A 23,070-nucleotide genomic window follows, 5' to 3' on the forward strand; every position below is an offset into this window, starting at 1 on the left:
CTTGTGCCTGAAATAATGCACACAGGGACACTCGAGGTCCCATGTACCAGTAAAGCAGAAAACTCGCCATATGACATTTAAGGTTTCGATGTGACTTAAAAAGCAACCATAAGAAGATAAACAACTGCTGTGGATATATTACAAATATGTTACTCGGATGGTACAAGACCGTTCGAATCAATTACAACTAGAACTGCCTCTCCCATGACGTGAGTATCCCTGCATACCGCTATGGCAGAATCAACAGTGGTCATTAAGAGCTTAAGGAAAAGCTCCCTACCAAATCTGAGGTTAGTAAGCCAGTGCATTGCTAAGTTATGTATTCTACATGATTTTAGTAGCAAAGATCGAAGTGACCTTTGCCTTTGACTGCATGACTTGAATACCCCCACCCCATTCATACAGCTTTGCCTGGGGGTGTTTTATGATGAATATATGATAACATAATTATATGCTTAAAATTTGGAAAAAAGTCAAAATCAATACACTCACTGTTGACAAGCATTTTTAAGCATTCGAGCAGACTAGCTTATAGTTGTAAAGGCCCCGTGACCTCGGCCTTTGTCACCCAGTGACTTCGAAATCAATAGGGATCACCTAATGTTCTTGATCAACCTCCATGCCAAAATGAAGACAATGGGTTTAAGGATTCTTAAGATATTGGGCAGAAAAGTCAATGCCCATGTGATCTTAACCTTTGACCCAGTGACCTCAAAATCAATTGGAGTCCCCGTGTTTGAGTATTTCTATGAAACTTTACATCCCTCGATTTATTTGTCAAAAAAAGGCTATATTAATTAGGACAACACAAACAGGAATTGAATATTAACATTAATGAATAATAAACATTAATTTATAACAAATCCGTGGTATTCGACTGTCCCCACTATCACATGTATTAAACTCATTACCAACAAACAAATAAGCTAATAAATTTTAATAGAATATATTTATTTTCTTCACATGATACTTGTATTGATTTTAAATAAATTAAATTTTTTATCAATTATGATTAAACATCTATTATATATTTAGCCTTTCTAATTTATTCTATATTTTTGAAGACAGCACTCTAGACTAATCAAATACTGGACGCAGTAAAGGAAGATCTATTATGATATGAGCCAAAGTATGTAAGGTTTTTAAGTATATAACTTTAAAGTTCAAAGAGAAAACTACGGTGACACGGAGGTGATATAAATTTGTTGTTTTTTTTATCTCGTGCGCACGTGTAATTAGATAATTAGGTAGTCGCGCGAGATCCTAAGTCGTGTGCACGAGTCATTAAGTGGATTGCACGTGTTACTAAGTCGTGGGCACGACCTACTATGTGGTGTGCACGGGATACAATATCGTAACGAAAGATACTTTAAGGCTTTAACAGACCTGATACCCTAAACACAGTAATTCTTGGTTGACATAAAGCGGTTAATAGAATCTACCTAAAACGTGAATTGATATTTATAACAGATATACGAAAATATGCAGGACTAACAATCCAATGATCAAAAAAGCGCTTTCAAAATACAAAAGTTCTTTTTAAGCACGGATTAATGTGGTTTGTGGTATCATTGGGCGACATTTTCATCAGTATACTTTAAATTGAAACAGCAATGTGTTAAAGATAAACTTTCTGGTAAAATTGCACTAGAGTTTTTTAAAACCTTGTCTTTGATGAGGTTGATGATAAGAAACATACGTTTGAAACTTGAAGTAAATCCCTTATAAAATAAAGAAAGTTAGAGTAACCTTAAGGAAAGTTCCAGGGGAGATAATTCATGTTCATTTCAATTAAACTGCCGTTCATTTTGATGGAACTGCCGTTCAGTCGGGTAATTACAAAATTACATCTGTAACATCTCTGTTGCTCCTCACTTGCAGTTATTCCGAAATAACATATCTACTTATTATTTTTGCATTTATTGAAATGACAGCTTTGTTCCTTTAAGAGTAATCAATCCCAAACATTTTGAAACTACATGTGATATTTTTTAATTTTGCGAAAAGGTGTTGAGAGTACTGAGAAATAAGTGACGAGTTGCATACCTTTTCTTAATACATTGCATATACAATGTATGTATCTTTTTTCTTTCCAATTATTTGAGGAGGGGGTATGAAAAAAAGTTATCACAATCATATATGTACTCTTTAAGCGCATGTTACATAAACAACACTGTAGTTAGATTGTTTGTCATTGATATTATCATATATTTAGCTGTAACCACCACCTTTATCAGCAGAACGAAACCATTTGAGCAATTAATTAAAGTGCACCTGCAAAATCTACGCGAGAATTCAAGAATGATGTCATTTATATTTAATTTTGATCAATTTTTACCTAAGGGCTTTTATTTGTTTATTTGAACAGACTTGGTAGACACCCATAAGAAGATGTTTCATGCTAAACATCTAAGTTCTAGCTCATTGGGTTTTTTAAAAGAAGATTTTTTAAGTTTTTACTATACCAAAAACAATAACACCCCTGGGGCAGGGCCAGGTTTGACCCCCGGGCTTTTATTTGAACAAACTTTGTAGATATTTACTGAAAGATGTTTCATGCTTAATATCTAAAGTCTAGCTATTTGGGTTTTTTTTAAAAGAAGATTTTTAAGTTTTTGCTATACACAAAAAAGGAAAATCAATGACCCCCGGGGCAGGGCCAAATTTGACCCCGGGGCTTTTATTTGAACAAACTTTATAGACGCTGATTAGAAGATGTTTCATGCTTAATATCTAAACTCTAGCTATATGGGTTTTTTTTCAAAAAAGTTTTTGCCATACACATATAAGGAAGTCAATGACCCCCGGGGCTGGGCCAATTTTGACCCCAGGGCTTTTATTTGAACAAATTTGGTAGACACCCATTAGAACATGTTTCATGCTAAATACCTTAGCTCTAGCTCTTTGGGTTCCTTAATAGAAGATTTTTTAAGTTTTTACTATATGCATATAGGGAAAATCAATGACCCCCTGGGGCGGGACCAATTTTGACCCCAGGGCTTTTATTTGAACAAACTTGGTAGATACTCACTAGAAAATGTTTCATGCCAAATATCTTAGCTCTAGCTCTTTGGGTTTTTTAAAAGAAGATTTTTTTAAGTTTTTACTATATGCATATAGAGAAAATCTATGACCCCCTGGGGCGGGGCCAATTTTGACCCCAGGGCTTTTATTTGAACAAACTTGGTAGACACTCACTAGAAGATATTTCATGCCAAATATCTTAGCTCTAGCTCTTTGGGTTCCTTAAAAGAAGATTTTTTAAGTTTTTACTATATGCATATAGGGAAAATCAATGACCTCCTGGGGCGGGGCCAATTTTGACCCCAGGGCTTTTATTTGAACAAACTTGGTAGACACTCACTAGAAGATGTTTCATGCCAAATATCTTAGCTCTAGCTTTTTTGGTTTTTTAAAAGAAGATATTTAAAGATTTTTCTTTCGGTTGCCATGGCAACCAGAGTTCTGCATGGAATTAAATTCTTTGAACAATTTTTAAATGTGACCACCAAAGGAACATTCCTGTGAAGTTTGGATGAAATTGGCTCAGTGGTTTATGAGGAGATGTCATTTAAAGCAAAAGTTTACGGACGGACGACGGACGGACGACGGACGAAAAGCGATCACAAAAGCTCACCCTGTCACTTTGTGACAGATGAGCTAAAAAAAAACAAGTAAAAGGTTAATACCACAGGCACGAGTATCGGACCTGTGAAGAAAAATATGACCTGACTGATAAAAAAATCTGTGCTCATCTTAAAAGTGTCAAAAACCAAAAAAAAAAAGTAAATTATGACCCCCTTTAAAAATATACTATAAGTTAAGAGAAGGCCGGAAACTCCAGATTCGAGCCCACGAGCAAGGGATTCACTTTCCGGGCCGTTGTGAAAACAATAATTGTCCAGACAATTAAAAAAAAATTTATCACTATTTCACGTTTATATTAAGCTTCCAAATGAGACCGACCCCAAGTCTCTAGCCCTTCCCGTTCATGAAATATCTATCAGGAAACAAGCGCATTCGTGCTAAAAATCCTTGGTAGACAAAAAAGTGGCACAACAATTCGGTACGTAAACATAGACTAATACAGTCATGTTTGCCAGCCGAGTACGTGTCAAAATCACTTGAATTTACTAAATGATATTACTAAATACATTAAGTTGGACCACTCACAACAAAATAAGATAAAGACTAGTTTCTGTTCATTTGTTCAACGGATCGGAACCACTTGAGCAATTGCTATAAAGACTGTAAATCGGGCTAGTCGGAAACGATTCACTGACTGTGCAGGTCAAATCTTTGTGATTGATATTGAAATCATTTCGATGGTTATTCAAAAGCTATCAGTTCCTTGCGAAAGTAATAGCAACTACTACCAGAAAACTGCTTAAAGGCCTGTCCAGGAACGATGCGATGTGATTTGAGGTAAAACTACTACCAACACTACCACGACCATTGCTGTATAGTTCAAAATATAACAAACAAAACTATTGTTTTGCGATGCAACATAACATTAAATAAACTAAAAACAATGTGTTTTTTTTTTTACTTAAAGTTTTAAAGTTTTCAATATTTTGTTATTTCTCGAATATCTGGGTCTTTAAAGTACGAATACTGATCTTGGCTTCTAAAGTATAAATATTGATAGAGGGGTCGAAATGTCTTAGCCACTAGGGGTCGGAAAGTCATTTAAAAAGTGGTAGGAGTGTTAAGGGGTCTAGAAGTCATCTTAATATCCTAAGCGTCGAGAAGTCAAGGGGTCTAAGTGTCTTACTTGGCTACAAGATGATGCTTCATCTCATATTTAAACCCAGAGAAGATGATTTATAATTTAAGTATATGTAAACTAAGTCACACCACTAAACAAAGGTGGGATATTTTAACCCCAGGGGCATGACGTACATAACATTTATAGATGTCCATTAGGCAGTGCTACATGCCAAATATGTAAGCTATGGAATTATAGTTGCACAAACGATGACTTAAATGGTTTATGTGTACACTAACTATATCAGTTAGGTGAACCCTTATGGGGGCAAATAAATATTTGTTTCATCCAATGAGCATGATTTATATATCCTTTGTTAATGACAACAAGGCGATGTTACATGTCACATATCTACGATCGAGGTATTAATGTTTCTGAGAACAAGTTTTTTAATGATCATATTTGAAGTCTATTTTTATCTTTTGCAACCTACTAATGCACCAGACTGAAACCGTTTATACCACTTTTTAGGACGACCTAAGAATCATGTCAGCATATTTGGTCAAAATCCATCAAGTGGTTTCGAAAGAGCTGTTAATTGTTTTACGAAACTGTGGACATCGACAAAAGGCGGACACACTGTCATCACAATTTTTAACTCACTTTTGTGCTACATTAATCTTAAACAACAAGTTCATTACATCAAGAACAATGCTATCAGCATCAGATAAATGACGCATTAAAATTTCAAAAAGTAGAGGAATAAGACGGACAGACTCGTTGGGGAATGGTTAGTATAATCGTGATCGGATGATTTCATATTGACCTGTTATTTGGTCAAAAGACTTTTGTATTTTTATTAATTGTTTATGTTTTTTATTTTTTGAAACAAAATAGCGACTTTCATTCTTTAAATTCCTATCAACGTTTTCGTATTGGCAAAAGTACGTGCATTGACCTTCCTTTTCTGCATTTGCCATGTTTCCCTCGTATTGACATTGATAATCTTGTATTAGCATTGTAATAAAATATGCTGGCTAGAAATAGTATGGTACACAACAATGTTTAACGAACTTTATTCCCACCTAATGTTTCAGGGAAAACAAATTGAATTAAAGACGAGAAATGTCGAACAACACATATGCCCCCCCGCCCTTTCTAGCCCTCGACTCATACTATTGGTAATTTTGTTATAGAAACATGCTATAAATGGGTACATGGAAGTGTTCCGTTATGGAAAAGAAAATATGACCTGAAACTGAAAGAAAACTGTCATTTTTGGAGAGTAGCTGGAATAAAATATATACAGTTGACTCTAAATAAGTCAAAAAGAAAGTTGACTCGTCCCAGTCTGAAAGGTGTTAGGCAAATAACAGCCTAGGTATTGATGTGTGTTATCGATACAATACAATACAATTGATGTGTGTTATCAACGTAAATGACATTTGTATAATTTATGTTCCGCCATATTACATACATTAGTTGCTACTTTAATTTTCGTCCGATGATCATTAGATAAATTGTTGTTGAAATAAATGTGTTATTGTGCTTTTATTGTAATGAATTGTCATGAGTGCTTGTTAAAAACATATGCTTTACTGATGAATACTGACAAACTTGCATTTATGTCATTGCTACGAATGTTTGTGTTTATGTTTCACTATTAATATACATGTATTAAATTTTGAATAATATATTTTTGTTCATTTATAATTTGTAGTTGTAAGTGATTTACCATCATTTCAACGGTTAAATATTGCAGCATTGCCTTTATCAATAATAACAAACCTACTTCTTTGCACATTCAATCAGGCACATGTATATACATGTACGAATGTCAACGTAATGGCGACAGATCCACGTTACTCGAATTCCGTTTCTCTCAAAGTAAAATGCCCAGTCCCTTGGAATTCGAGTTACCGAGAGTCAACTGTTTTATCATATAAATGTAACAATTCTGACATTTAAGGCCCCTGTGACCTTGACATTTGACCCCAAAATCAATGAGGGTCATCATCTGGCCAATCAATATATGAAATATGAAGAGTTTGTGATAAATAGTTTTTAAAATAATGAGCCGAAACCATTCTGACATTTAATGCACCTGTTACCTTTTACCTTTGACCATGTGACCACAAAGTCAATAGGTGTCATCTACTTGTAATGACCGATTAGTATGTGAAATATGAAGACTTTGTAATATATATATTTTTAACATAACCAGCGGAAACCATTCTGATATTTAACGCCCCTGTGACCTTGACCTTTGAACTAGTAGCCCCAAAATCAATAGGCATCATTAACTCGTTACTCGTAATCAGTATGTTAAACATGAAGACTTTGTGATGAATAGTTTTCAAGATAATCATTCTTAACCATTCTTACATACAGCGCCCCTGTGACCTTAACCTTTGACCTAGTAACCCCAACATCAATAGGGGTCATTTTCTAGTTACGACCGATCAGTTAGTGAAACATAAAATTTTGTGATGAAAAGTTTGCTATGTAATCAGCGGAAAACATTCTGACATTTAAGGTCACCTTAAGGTCTGTGACTTTGACCTAGTAGCCCAAAAATCAATAAGGGGTCATTTACTAGTTATGACCAATCACTACATGAAATATGAAGAGTCACTGTGACCTTGACCTTCGACATAATGACCCCAAAATCAATAGGGGTCATCTACTAGTTATGATCAATAAGTATGTGGTATATAAAGACATTGTTACTAATAGTTTTCAAAATAATCAGCGGAAACTATTCTAATATTTAAGATCACTATGACTTTGACCTTTGACTTAGTGTAGTGACCCATAGGGGTGATCTACTAGTTATCCCCAATCAAAATGTGAAATACAAAAAGACTTTGTGATATATAGTTTTCAAGATTATCAGCGGAAACAATGTGGTCTACGGACGGACAGACAGACCGACCGACCTGGTGACACCCACCGACCGACCTACCGGTCGACCGACATAAGCAAAACAATATACCCCCTTTTCTTCGGAGGGGGGGGGGCATACAAATACTCATGATCAACAATTATGGCGTTTCAGTATTACAAAAATGTCTATTACGACTTAGTCACTTAGAGTACAATATGAATTTGATATGAACGTTTTTGACACAGAAACTGACAACGAGGCTAGTGGTATATAAAATTAATTTGAAATAGATTATATTTTTGGGGGATGAAATCGATGCTAGATGGCGTAAAATATGAATTGATACAGACTTCTGGACTCAGGAAATGAACATGAGAAGAAAAAAGGTTGGATCAAATAATGAATTGATGATATTAGAACATCATATTGTGCAAAACTGAAGTTTCAATGGTTATATGTTGTAAGGGGTGAAGTACAAAGGAATACGTTTAGTAATATATATAGAAAACAAATGAAGTTATGTGATTTATATCACTTACTTTGTTTAGAATCAATATATCCTTTTTCTTTCTCGTCTTTATGTGCTGTTTTAAGTCTTTTGCATAACGTCTCTCCTAATTCAGCCAGATCTGCTCGTTCTTTATCTCCTTCTTCGTGGATTTTCTCAACTGCTTTGTCCTGTTCTTCATGCAATCTTTTAACAGAAGCATTAGCTTCATCTTTTAATTGTGACTGAAGAGATAGAAGATCTTCTTGTTTTCTTTTGATCATATCTAGTTTAATTCTGTCATAATGCCCATCTAATCCAGCCTTCATCTTGTCTTGAATTGCCTTTGCCACATCGTCTAGTATTTTTCTTACATCATCTTTTCCAATGACTAAAGTGTCATTTTCTAACTGTAATTATAAATAAGATACAAATATACAATATAAAATTGTAAAACAAGAGGGCCATCATGGCCCTGAGTCGCTCACCAGAAACAACTGCTTTTCAGTGATGGAATGTCAATATATTATAATATTAAATTTGAGAATAGAATATGTTTAAACAATAATTTCAAGAAATGCCATGACCTGGGGCATTTAAGCGTTAGCTTAAACGGGGCTTATCAAATTAATATGAGCAAACTTGATACAAAACTACCTAAGAATGCCACAAAGTTTTGTAATCATCTTTCAATTATTAAAAGTAGAAAATGATGTTCGAAAGTTTTTTTTTTCTATTTTTAGCTTTAGTGGCCCCTAAAAGGGGCTAATCAAATTAATAAAAGCAAACTTGATTAAAAGACTACCCAAGAATGCTACAGACAATTTTGGTGATCATCCATCTATTAGTTCTGTATAAGAAGATGTTTAAAGGTTTTTCTATTTTTAGCTCTTCTGACCCATAAAAGGGGCCAATTGAAATGACATGAGAAAATTCAAGTGTGACTGTCACAAGGACCAAATTTAATTAAATCTACTAAGTAGTTTCAGAGAAGAAGACGATTGTTGACGCATAACGACGGACGACGGACGCCGGAGCATCCCCCTTTGAAACTAATAGCTCCCCGTGAGCCTTCGGCCCTGGTGAGCTAAAAAAGTTAAATAAATAAAAAATACAAAATAAATAAATAAATAAATAAAATGAACAAATACATTGTAATGTAATTCAAAAAAAACAAATATTAAACAAGAGGGCCATGATGGCCCTGAGTCGCTCACCAGAAACAACTGCAGTGTTGGAATGTCAATATATTTAGACAAAGTTTGGTGATCATCCATTAATTAGTTCTGTAGAAAGAGACATTGCAAGGTTTATTTTGAGCAAATTTGATAAAAGACAACACAAGAATGCTACAGACAAAGTTTGCTGATCATCCATCCATTAGTTCTGTAGAAGAAGATGTTTAAAGATTTTTCTATTTTTAGCCCTAGAGACCCTAAAAGGTGCCAATCAAATTAATATGAGCGAACTTGATAAAAGACTACCCAAGAATGCTACAGACAAAGTTTTGTGATCATCCATCAATTAGTTCTGTATAGGAAGATGTTTAAACATATTTCTATTTTAATTTTAGAGGCCCCTAAAGGGGCTAATCAAATTAATATGAGCAAACTTGATAAAAGACTACCCAACGATGCTAAAGACAAAGTTTGGTGATCATCCATCAATTAGTTCTGTAGGAGAAGATGTTTAAAGGTTTTTCTATTTTTAGCCCTTGAGACTCCTAAAACGGGTCAATCAAAATAATATTAGCAAACTTGATAGAAGACTACCCAAGAATGCTACAGACAAAGGTTGGTGATCATCCATCAAATAGTTCTCTAGACATAGACATTTAACAATATTTCTATTTTTAGCTTTAGCGGCCCCTAAAAGGGGCCAATCAAATTAATATGAGCAAACTTGATAAAACACTACCCAAGAATTCTACAAACAAAGTTTTGTGATCATCCATCAATAAGTTATGAAGGAGAAAATGTTTAAAGGTTTTCTAGTTTTAGCCATAGAGACCCCTTAAAAGGGCCAATCAAAATAATAGTAGCAACCTTGATAAAAAGAACTACCTAAGAATGCTACAGACAAAGTTTGGTGATCATCAATCAATTAGTTCTGTAGAAATATACGTTTAAAGGTTTTTCTATCTTTAGCTTTAGCGGCCGTTAAAAGGTGCAAATCAAATTCATATGAGCAAACTTGATAAAAGACTACCCAAGAATGCTACAGACAAGGTTTGGTGATCATCCATCCATTAGTTCTGTAGAAGAAGATGTTTAAAGATTTTTCTATTTTAGCCCTAGAGACCCCTGAAAGGGTCCAATTAAATTAACATGAGCAAACTTGATAAAAGACTACCCAAGAATGCTACAGACAAAGTTTGGTGATCATCCAACAATTAGTTCTGTAGAAGAAGATGTTTAAAGGTTTTTTTTCTATTTTTAGCTCTGCTGACCCCTAAAAGCGGCCAATTAAAATGACATGAGCAAATTCAAGTGTGACTGTCACATGGATGCTACAGACTTAATTTGAAATAAATCTGCTAAGTAGTTTCAGAGAAGAAGACGATTGTTGACGCATGACGACGGACGTCGGAGCATCCTCCTTTGATACTAATAGCTCACCCTGGTGAGCTACACATGTGGTGGTGGTGGTAGTAGCTTTAGTAAACTAGTAGTTTTAGTAAACTAGTAGTTTAAGTAAATCAGTAGTTTTAGTAAATTAATAGTAGTAGTAGTAGAAGTAGTAGTAAGTAGCAGTAATAAGTAGCAGCAGTGTGTAGCAGTTGTTATTGTTGGAGTGGTAAATTGAAGTAGTAGTATAGTAATAGTAGAAAGTAGCAACAGTTAGTAGCAGTAGTAAGTTACAGTTGTAATTAAAGGAGAAGTAGTAAGAAGCAGTTGTAGTAGTAAGAAGAAAAGAAGTTTAAAAAAAGAAGTTTAAGAAAAAGAATAAAAAGAATGAGTAGTAGTAGTAGTGGTAGTAGAATGGTAATTGTGTTAGTGGCTGTGGTGGTAGTGGAAGTGGTGGTGGTAGTTGTAGAAGTTGTGGTTTAATAAGTAAAAGTAGTGGTACTAGAATAGGTAGTGATAGTGGTGATAGAAATAGTAGAAGTGATGGTTGTGGTGGTGGTGGTAGTGGAAGTGGTGGTAGTAGTTGTAGTGGTGGTGGTGGTGGTGGTGGTAGCAGAAGATTTAGTAAATTAGTAGTTGTAGTATTTAGTAACATTAGAAAGAAGCGGTAGTAATTGTAGTAGTAGTATTAGTAAGTACCAGTAGTAAGTAGCAGTAGTGAGTAGCAGTTGTTATTGTAGTAGTGGTTAATTGTAGTAGTAGTTAGTAATAGTAGTAAGTAGCAGTAGTAAGTTGCAGTTGTAATTGTAGAAGTAGTAGTAGTAAGAAGTTGTAGTAGTAAGAAGAAGAAGTTGAAGAATAAGAAGTTTAAGAGGAAGAAGAATGAGAAGTAGTAGTAGTAGTTGTAGTAGTAGTAGTAGTGGTAGTGGTAGATTTGGTGATGGTTGTGGGGCTGGTGCTAGTGGAATTGGTGGTAGTACTAGTGGTGGTAGTGGTGGTGCCGGTGGTGGTGGTGGTGGTAGTATTAGTAGTAGAAGTTTTAGTAAATTAGTAGTAGTAGTGTTAAGTAACATTAGAAAGAAGCGGTATTTATTGTAGTTGTAGTATTAGTAAGTACCAGTAGTAAGTAGCAGTAGTGTGTAGCAGTTGTTATTGTAGTGGTGGTTAATTGAAGTAGTAGTTAGTAATAGTAGTAAGTAGCAGCAGTAAGTAGCAGTAGTAAGTTACAGTTGTAATTGTAAAAGTAGTAGTAGTAAAAAGAAGTTGTAGTAGTAAGAAGACGAAGTTGAAGAATAAGAAGTTTAAGAGGAAAAAGAATGAGTAGTAGTAGTAGTAGTTGTAGTAGTAGTAGTGGTAGTGGTAGTTTTGGTGATGGTTGTGGTTGTGGTGGTAGTGGAAGTGGTGGTAGTAGTAGTAGTGGTGGTAGTGGTGTAGGTGGTAGTGGTAGTTGTAGTGGTATTGGTAGTTGTGGTGGTGGTTGTGGTGGTGGTAGTGGAAGTGATAGTTGTAGTAGTAGTAGTAGTAATAGTAGTAGTAGTAGTATTATAAGTAAAAGTAATGGTACTAGAATAAGTAGTGGTAGTGGTGGTAGTAGTAGTAGTAGTGATGGAGTGGTGGTAGTGGTTGCTGTACTGGTTGAAGTGGTAGTAGTAGTGGTGGTGGTAGAGGTAGTGGTGGTGTTGGTAATGGTGGTAGTAGTAGTGGCGGTGATGGTGGTGGTGTTGTAAGCGGTAGCAGTAGCAGTAACAGGGGTAAGTAGCAGAAGTAAGTAGCAGTTGTAATTGTAGTAGTAAGAATTAGTAGTAAGTAGTAATAGAAGAAGAATAGATGTTTACCTCTGTCAGTTTCTTTTTAGCATTTTGTGCATGCGTGTCTGTAGCTAAATATACTTGATCATAAAGTAGATTCTGTAATAGTTTGAAGTATTTTTGAAGATCTGTATCCTCTACTTCAAATGTTGAAGAATGTCGTACTTTTCTTCCAATTTCTCTTGCCTGGTCAAAATTGAATAAAAATTCTAATTTACTTTTACCTAAAACCTATAGTTTGAGTATAAAATATATACGTTTACTGAGAAACTGTTACGTTATACATGTAGTAAAATAATACTTACTAGGACTTGTATAAATAATGAATTACAAACACGATAAGAGCTGTGTTGAGCTTAAATGTCATTATAAGCTGGAGGTGTGGTCTGCTAAGGGAGTGGTTTGATAGAGGAGTGGTCTGCTAGAGGAGTTGTCTGCTTGTTGCATTAACCACTGCCGTCTGCGAAGGGTCGTTGTCATATTTTCCCGGGAGTATAAGTTATGTTGTAGTGTTACGTACCAGTACCCCTCTTTGGTGGTAATACTTCTGTTAAATTAAGTTTGAAATTTAAAAGAAAGTAAGAAATCTTAAAAATACAGAGGTTGCGAGCAAAATAAATTTTTTATACTCGCCTACAAATCTTTCTAACCGACATTCCCCTATGAAACAATGTGCTTTATTTTCAGAAAGCATAACAACAATCTAAGTGTATTATATATATCATACAATACTGTTGTATCTTACTTTAAATTAGATCACTGAAATATACATTTGTTGTTTTTGGTAACTAAGGACCAAACGTAAGTCTACATAAAAAGTATCTTAATATTGTTTACCTCCTCAAACATATTCTTCTTATTGTTCAGGTTCTCATGGATTTTCCCCTGGAAGCCTTTGTAATTGAGAATAACGCTGATTATACCATTGAAGTCTGTTTCTGCTGCAGATGTTTTATCTTTGTACCCATCTGGAGGCATGAAGCATTTCGCCACTTCCCAGAAATTACTACACCACTGTGAAGCATCAGTGTTTTTGTAAGATGGACCAGAGTACCTATGTGCATTCTGTATCTCAGTTGTGAAATTATGACATATCTTGTTAGGGCAGCCGGCAGGATTATACCTTGTTGCAGCATTTCGATGATAACTGCATTTTCCACGTCTAACATTACATATTGTATTTGTTGGACATTTAATAATATTTGCCGTACAGCAATTTGAACACAAAGTCCCATTAAATAGTCCATTTTGGTAACATATATCATCTAAGCATTTCAATTGGAATTGTTTGATTTCATTGCTAACAAAAGGTTCAATACCTTCTTTAGTAAACAACACTGCTAACTGAGATTTAACCCAGTTATTGTACTTCTTTTCTAAAAATTTAGGGCTATAAGAAGCCATTACTTGCAAACTTTGTGTCTTCCAAATTAAAAAATTATATACACTGGCATGTCTTGTAAGCTAAGCTCCGAGGTAAGCCTGAAAAAAAATAATTATGTAAATTGCCATAGTATATTATTTCATTTCAAGAGGGATCTTTCACTATCATTTAAAGGTGTGATGCAATTCAATTTAGTTCAGATATGTATTCAGGTATTTGATTACTCTCCTGCGCATCGGTAGAATGTTCCACTTTCGCTCACTTTCTGAAGTAACGTGAGTGTCTTCAGTGAGCTGCGAAGGAGGCGTAGTATTTGATACAATTATAGTAAATAAATGCAATTGTTTTCATACTCTTTACGATGACAGTGCTTGTTAAAAAAGAAATAAAAATGCAGCAATTCAATGCCTGAAAATATAGGCAGATATATTTTACTTTTAATTTCAAATTTATAATAACAGAAGATATATCGAAATGCACATAACTTGATATAATTAACGTGAATCTTATTTTCCTGTTTTCTGTAGCTTCAAAACACATTATTTACTAGTAAAATTACATTTTAAGCGCTTATTATAACTGTGTAACGAGTACTGTGTTATCTCACCTTGAATTAATCTGATTATTATCAGATATGTTTTTACTAGTATAGCTTTTAGGCAACAGCTCGTATTCGCTCGTATTCGCTATTCCTTTCATCAATATTGACAAATTGGGGTGCCGATAATTCTTATATAAAATTGTACTATTTATAGCCTAAATCTTTAACACTAATTATTATGCGTTCAGCATAATAGCGAAGTGATGATCGAGTATTCGCTCTTGAGTGTACAGCCTCTGGTTCGAATTCGGGTAAAGGCATTTTTTTCTTTTAGTTTTTGTTTAGTTGTTGTTTATTTGTGTGTTTTTTTTTAACGAACTGAATTTTTGATCCCCTAGAATCATATTCAGACAATGATATTTTAGAACATGTAGTTATACACACATTCGCATGTAACAGGTTACGTGTAAGACAAGACAGCACAGTCGTGATTAGGGTGAAAAATGAACAATTGGAAGAAAACATAATTATATGTATAAATTAATGAGCCGACATCATTAAAAAGGTCGCAAATGGAATTCAGTGTTTCAAACAGAATAAAATCGATGATGCTATTCAATCTGTTCAATGACAGTTACAAATAAGGTACATCAAATTTTGCTTAACCGTCATAAGTTTAACTTAAAAATGTTCAAAAAATTATAAAAGAGAAAATGACAAGCAATTATCATAGTATTGCAAGCAATCCATAAGTCCCCTACCGGTTCATATATCTTTTACCACAATTGATCTGTCAAACCGTTCAACGATAATCTATGTTTTCAGCCAAATCTATTCAATCTATTTAAAACGTCATCAATAACTTTTGAAGGCTAGGTCGAGGTCGCTTTAAATTATGATCATGTCAAAGAAATTTGAGATGCCTTCATTATAATAAAATACAAAAATTAACAATACAACGATATCGATCTTTGTTTCTTCAAAAAGTATACATTGGTCCTACATTGTTCAATTATGACGTTATTGACAAATGTAATACATTATACTTGAAAAATGATTTATAAGTTTAAAAGATTTACGTGATAGCTTCTTTTCAAAATCAAAACCAAACAAAAAGTCATTGTCATTATTGGGTCTATCCTAAGCGCGGTCTTGAGCTATTTTAAGAAATTACTGTAATGGTATACTAATCAGAGTACAACTATGCAGTGTTCATGACAAATAATTTAACTGCGTTGAAAGCATATAGGGGCTATGAAAACTATATTGGTGAAGAAAGTAAACAATAATATATAAAACGTTTATATCTAAAGCTCTGCTTATATGGACTTTTCCCTTTCTGACCCTTGGTTACAGACAACCTTTTACAGTTACAGCTGTGTTTAAATAATTAATAGTAAAGTTACAAAAATAGGCGCGACGTGTTTATTACTCTCTTTTGAACGATAGTACAATAAAATAAAAAGTAAAATGAAGAAAAAGATAAAACAAGAGTGCCCAGAGGGCCGTGGATCGCTCACTTGCGAGGTCAAAAGGTAAAACTAGAACCCCGTTTCACCCCAGAAGCACAACTTGAAAACAAGGGACAGTTTAAACAGTCATCAGCGGTAACTTGACTGACTGCCTTTTTATAATATATCATCCTACAATGCTGGTAGTAGGATGCGACGACATCTTAATTCAATGCATTTTTTCTAAAACAACACTCCCGCTGCTCAGTTAGTCACGACAGGTCACCCAATCACCCTTGGTTCTTAGGCTGACTTGACCTTGACCTTACTGCCTGCCTCGAGTGTGTTTGGCGTGTTGATATGGAGGATTTAGATAATGACTCTTCTCTACAATACCATACATTTTATTCTATGTTGTAGAAAAGTTCGCCTAAAGAAAGGATTTTAAACAATTCAAATTGCAATTTATCAAACATGCAAACAACACAGAAGACAAACTGGCGGTTATTCCCTTCCATACGGGAAAGGTTTGTGATGTTGTTTCTTATAAAGTTGATTAAGTATTTAACTTTATAATGATTTACAAATGTATAAACAAATGAAAAAATATCTTACCTAAAGCAGTTCTTAGTTAATCCATGTTCTATGTTATGAAAGTTACCCTGTTACATTGGTTGAATTCTCCAAAATGTTTGTATGAAATTAAGGATATTGATTAAAAACCGCGGTATTTCTTTAACATGATCATCACACACATAATTATTTTTTTTATCATTCAATTAAACCCATTAACATCTTCTTTTAACCATACCTCTGGTACAAATAATCGTCTTATATATCGCCATCAATGTACTGATAAGCTGAGTGCTGTTAGCCAATGAATGATAGGCAAGTAATAGCTTGTTTTATATAGTATCGATTCAAATATGATCGAGAATGGGAAATCTTATTTTTAAAACTACACATGTATTCAGCTTAAGCACATATTTGATTATGAATAAACCATTTGCATTCAATAACTATCTCAGTAATAAAATTGATACACGTAATAATAAGGCTTGATCATGCTTGGTCATGATGTAGCTTTTCTTAAATGACAGTATAATGCAAGTCATTTTAAAAATAGTTAAAATTGATATCAGTACTTATAACGTTTATATCTCCCACAGTAAAGGCATAGCATGCAAACAGTTTACAGTCAGGTTGTTTGATGCACAAAATGTACAAATGAAAACAGTCATCTATATGAATGATTTGTATCAGTAATATGTATTGATACTGATGTACATATAGGACAACATAAACATTATAAAATTAAGCATTTAAACTGATGATTATAGAGCAGACACGTGCAATATTCGTTTAATAAAACAGTTTACAACATAAATCCCCTTGATTCTGCCATACGTACATAAAACCACACGAATGCAATAAATCTTTAACACCCGAAAGCCAATTTGTCTTACCATTTATACAGTCGTTAAAAGATATATTATACATTTCTTTAAGAATAATATTGACTGTTTGCAAAAAATTAAGCCAAAACTTATCTAGTTATAAAGGATAACAAGCCAACTCACCATAAACAGCTGCATTGCACGTATTTAATTGAACATTTAGTATTCTTTTACAAAAACTGAAGATGGACTCTTCCTTATAAAATGTTTATGTATACGTATTATTCTTTTTTACTTAAGATATTCGATGCACAGAGTTTATTTGGCATTAAGAATTATGCAAATCGTTTCATTATATGCACTTGTATGTTATTTACTTCATGCTTCTATAAATTATTCCGACTATTAATTTCGCTTTCATTCTTTCTTTAATTTAGCTGAAAGATTATTGTTTTCAATCTGTGAAATCAAATATAAAATTTCATCACTTAAATAACAAATGGGGAAATAAACCAAAAAGATAAGAAAAAGATTATGTGGTGAAAACGTTTTTTAAGGGGGGTGGTGGCTTTGCGGGGAAGGTCACGACACTTTTCATAGACACCAGCATGGATGGTTCCAGGAAACGGCTCGAAAGGATTAATATAATTCAAGAACTTGTTTCGCAATCCGGGTTTAAAAACATTGTTCAAAACCAAACCAATCGTTTTTTTACATTTGATTAGCCTTCGACCTCCTAAATATGTAGTAATATCAGTAACCCCGGAAACCCTCGGGTCCATACGAAAAATTTGGCAAAACAAAGGTTGTAATAAGTATTACATATTATACAAAATCCCCACAATTCCCCTTTTTGAAGTGCACTGATGTTAATGAAAAAAATCATGAATTCACTTTTCTGAAGTGCACTGATGTTAATGAAAAAAATCATGCGATGATATTTGAAAAGAATTTATTTTTGTGTGCATATCTTTAACATTTTTTAGGTCAAATCAATGCGACTATCACCTTTGATATTTCATACATTCCTCGGTGAAAACATGATGACATTTGCATACAGGTAAATAAATTATCATGTACAGACTCAATCAAACCTAGTCTGCAATTTTCATGTAATTTTATTGTGATTAATGCTTCCGAAATATAACACCTTTTCCAGATTTTTATGACTGAAATGCAAGATAACAATAGATTTTTGCCTCAAAAGTAAAATATCAGCAATATTGTCGTAAATAAAGATTCTAGTCCCTTGATAGTGCTTATTTACGACAATCGTGACAATATATCAAACAAGAAAAATATTACATACATTTATATGTGATATAGGGACGATTGCATACTGACTTCTGTGACGTTTTTAATGCTTGCTGCATGAAAGGTGAAATGTAAAATAGACAAACATGTCCTCAGATATTCATATGTTTAAACCTTTTTATAAAAAGCAATAAATGTTTCATATTTAAGTTGCATGTCTTCAGATAAGAAAAATGATTTCAAGGAAATAAAAATATAGAAAAAATGCAAGGCAAATTCACTGCTTTAAAACATAATTACAACATTACCTATCCTCCACTGAGAACAGACCATATGAAAATCGTGCAAACCCGCAGAAATAGAAATACAAACAATAAAAACCCATTTTGGAAGGACATGATTATAAAACCGTTGTCGACAGATAATGTTAACTCTAACAATATATGTTCAGGTCATGAAGAGTTAAAACATATAAGGATCTACATATGTAAAGTGCTGAATATCAGTTCATTTTATGTACAACATAATTTATATGCATAATTGTCTGCACCCTCTAATGTAAATGTTGCTTAGTTAATAATTTCATATTGTATTTAAAGTATCAAAAGTCGCACAGTTTATATCTCTACAAATACAAATATACATGTACCACTCAAATTTTGCTAAGCACCATATGTCTGAGAGTAAATATTTTTGGGATAAAGAAAATTGTTTTATACTTGTGACAGTATAAAAATTAACTTATGGTGCTTAGTAACAGTTGAGTAGTATATAATTACAGTGCTCGTAAATTTTGTCAAAGAGCTGATAACATACACTTTGCGTTTGGTTTTGTACGATACATGTACATGTCATATCATTTTCGATATTCTGTGTCAGCTACTTTCATATCTCTACAAGTACGAGTATAATCAAAGTGCTCGAAAATTTTGTCGAAGTGCTGTTAACAGACATTTTACTCCGAGTGTCTCGTCTCAGATTGTTACGAGAACTATAATAAAACATTTGAGTACTAATAACACATAAATCTTGACTCGTATAAATCACTGAAGTACGACTAAAACTTGTCTTCGGTCTAATAAAACACTTGAGCACAAGTAAAATATATCTGTTTAATGTAGGTTCGTTGAAGTATGAGAAAAACACAGGCATATATTATAACTTTACTAAGACTCAAGTGCACTTATCTTGTTGATATGGATTGCAAACTGCCAGCCCATACCCCGGCTTTGTTCTATTTTAAACATTGTCAATAAAATATTGAAAGTGGTATTTATCATTTTAAATCTTATACTGTCTTATTCCTTAATAGAGCCTCAACAGACTGTAAGATATAGAAGTACAAGAGATACAACACCAAGTAAAACTTACATGTACAAGCAAATACATTTTACAAGATTTACAGGATAACACATCTTCTATTTGTAATTTTTCTGGTACAATCCTCCAAACGATGACAAGTGATTTTATCACCTGATTATATGAGCCGCGTCACGACAAAACCAACATAATGGGTTTGCGACCAGCATGGATCCAGACCAGCCTGCGCACCCGCACAGTCTGATCAGGATCCATGCTGTTCGCTTACAAACCCTATTACAAGTAAAGAAACTGATAGCGAACAGCATGGATCCTGATCAGACTGCGCGGATGCGCAGGCTGGTCTGGATCCATGCTGGTCGCAAACCCATTATGTTGGTTTTGTCGTGACGCGGCTCATATGTGTAATAAATGAAACTCCAGATCCAAATATGTCAAAATGATAAAGGAATTTCCTTCTTGGGATCATTTCTGATGCAGACAAGAAATCTCCGTCGTAAGACTAGAACAAAGAACAGACTTAGGATGTTCAGCTCATTTTTTTCTAGAAGTAAATGATTGTTTTATGGAAATCCTTCCCCAACTCAATCCCTTCACTGACACATCTTAAATTTAATTCCTGAGTTTGTTTATAACCAAAATTAAAACATTAAGAGTAATTTTTCAGGGCCCTGCAACGACACCGAACACCACCCCAACTAACAACCATAAAAGCACTAAGTTCACAGTATTCCAGTACTTATACTTATGTCCTTAATTTCCTGCTAGGGATTTTTTGGAGGGAATTTTAATTAAATAGAAAAGGAACATGAATTGAGTCATAAAACATAGAAATAACAGTCTGGCATTACAAATTTTGTATTTGCTGTGAAAAAATTGTAAAAAACATCTACAAGTTGATGGTGTATATCGGAACCCTACGCCCTGCTGAGGTCTAAACTTAATACTTAATTAACTTTTATACTGGGCTTGTTTGCTGCAATGGAACTTGTGCAGATAATTTCCCTTCCTACTGCATTGAATGGTGTTTTGTTAAAAAAAAATCAATCAAACAATCAGAGAAACGGTTAATTGTTTCAAAAATTACTCGTATGTAAACGTAAACAATTTGGAATAATCGAAACAGAAATCAATTCTGCTTATATCATATTTTTAACAATTAATGTTATTTAGTATGTAATCTTGAATTCTTAAGTAAATGCTACCAATGTATACACTTTCACATATTATGAATATATTTACTTGAAAACATAACTTATTTGAAAGAAAACCCGTATACTTTATTGTAGAAATATATTTTTCTCATTACTTTTACTATTTAACGCATTCAAATGTGTGCAATTGCGTGAATTGTTCGGCTCATATGAAATTATACATATCATGGAAAAAGAAAAACGAGTAACAAAACATTTATTATTTGTATATCAAATGTGATACATTCGTTCACGGTAAAGACGATGATACAATTGTTTTATGTATTTTATTGCATTTCTAAATTTGTTTGTTATTTGGTTTTTAAATTGATTCAATTCAATGAAACTTTGTCAACGTATTATCAGAAACTTTCACTGTCCTAAAATGAACGAATTCAATCTTTGTGGGTAAGTACTATATAGTTATGATTTACCGTAATCGCGACAATTTATTAGAGAAAATTTGTTCGCCGAGGACCAATGATCTGCTTTTAAAAATATGTGCAAATAGAAGCAAAGTTTGCGAACAACTATGTTCATGTATTTAATACCATCTAAGCCTGTGATACGGGGCGTGATGTGTTGCATGATACATTATCTCTCAAGGACGAACTCAATATAACGGGGTTTGCTATGTGAACTTTTTTTTGCATTATTTTCATTACTGAAGGTCAGACTTCCATATCGATTTTCTCATAGACTTACAGTTTGAGAAATTGTCCCAAATCCTACTTTGAAATTGAGTTTTCGTGCGAAAGAGGTGATTATTCTAGGAGAATGAAATGCCTGACACAAAAAAAAACTTGTGATATTGGGGTTCCCGACCAAATCTTTTGCAAAATGACTTCAAAGAGGATTACCCCCTTTTCATTGAAATTTTTTGCCGATCACAGGACTGACATACACTTTTTATAAATGCAAATATCCAAGTCACAAATTATCAAAGAGAATTATGAAATATTTCATTTTCTTAAGAAAACAATACATGTATGTGTAGACTTAGTTTCTGAATTAGTTTTCATACTTAAAAACATCTAATTTTCCAATCACCTCATTTCAATTGAATCTTACAGTTTTCCGAGCACTTTTTTCAGCCAATCGCTGACCATGTTACAATATGAAAGTTTGACCTGTAGAAGAATCTTCCTTTATACAGATAACTTTAGACAGACAGTATAAAATATTTTATGTATGTATGAAATAGTATTCAGTTTGAAACTCACTACAATGACAATAATTAATATGTGAATGAAACAATGCATTTTATTATTATCTATTTAGTGATATGTTTGATTGATTAACAGCTAGGATTTGATATGATTGATTGATTGATTTTATTAAGGTTTAAATGCACAATGTTACAAGTTTTGAATAACATCAAAAAGATAAAGTATTATATGTTTTTTTTTTCAATTTCAGTTGTGATCAAAGTTCCTAAAGTCTAAATATATAATATAAATGATAATTTTATGGACTTGCTGTTCTTATAATGTAATACTGAACATGATTCAACTTGTTTATAAGAATTATTAACGCTTGGGGAATAGAATACTTTACATTAATATCTAGCTACTCAAATTTTCACGTGCTTAAACTTATGTAGATAATGTTTCGCAACCAAATTTATAACACTACCGGACTTTCAACAAGTTCAACAAATAGAAAATCATGCACACTGTAGGCATAAATACGTCGGTTCATATCAACTAATTGAAAACTCTCAAAAAATCTTCTTTATCGTACATTGTCGATCAGGACTTGAAAAGTAAGAACAAAGAACCCTTATCTCGTCTCTGCGTTATACTTGAGTTATTTATTTAAGAAACTCTATCTTCAGCACCGTCAAAAGCTACACACCTCCCATTATCCTCATTACTTAAATCATCAAAATGATAATCATCTTTGCTTTCATCACAAAAAGCATCAACACCTCAATCGTTGAAGTATGAGAAAAACACAGGCATATATTATAACTTTACTAAGACTCAAGTGCACTTATCTTGTTGATATGGATTGTAAACTACCAGCCCATACCCCCGCTTTGTTATATTTAAATATTGAAAGTGATATTTA

At 33.5% G+C, this 23,070-nt stretch overlaps 1 protein-coding gene across 1 annotated transcript in view; it reads right to left on the reverse strand.

The window, feature by feature from the left end:
- LOC132712868 (uncharacterized) overlaps positions 1–16,645 on the reverse strand; it is a 29,042-nt gene extending 12,397 nt beyond the window's left edge. The window contains exons 1-4 of the mRNA XM_060695307.1: positions 16,449–16,645; positions 13,295–13,939; positions 12,485–12,643; positions 8,135–8,492 (exon numbers count right to left, since the gene is read on the reverse strand). Of these exons, the coding sequence (XP_060551290.1) occupies positions 8,135–8,492; positions 12,485–12,643; positions 13,295–13,861 (1,084 nt within the window). The 5' untranslated portion in view covers positions 13,862–13,939; positions 16,449–16,645. The remainder of the gene's footprint in view (positions 1–8,134; positions 8,493–12,484; positions 12,644–13,294; positions 13,940–16,448) is intronic.
- Between the last annotated feature and the right edge of the window lie 6,425 nt (positions 16,646–23,070).

The sequence above is a fragment of the Ruditapes philippinarum genome, unplaced genomic scaffold (genome assembly GCF_026571515.1).
Source record: "Ruditapes philippinarum isolate M1 unplaced genomic scaffold, ASM2657151v2 ctg8713_1_1_1_1, whole genome shotgun sequence".
NCBI lineage: Eukaryota > Metazoa > Mollusca > Bivalvia > Venerida > Veneridae > Ruditapes > Ruditapes philippinarum.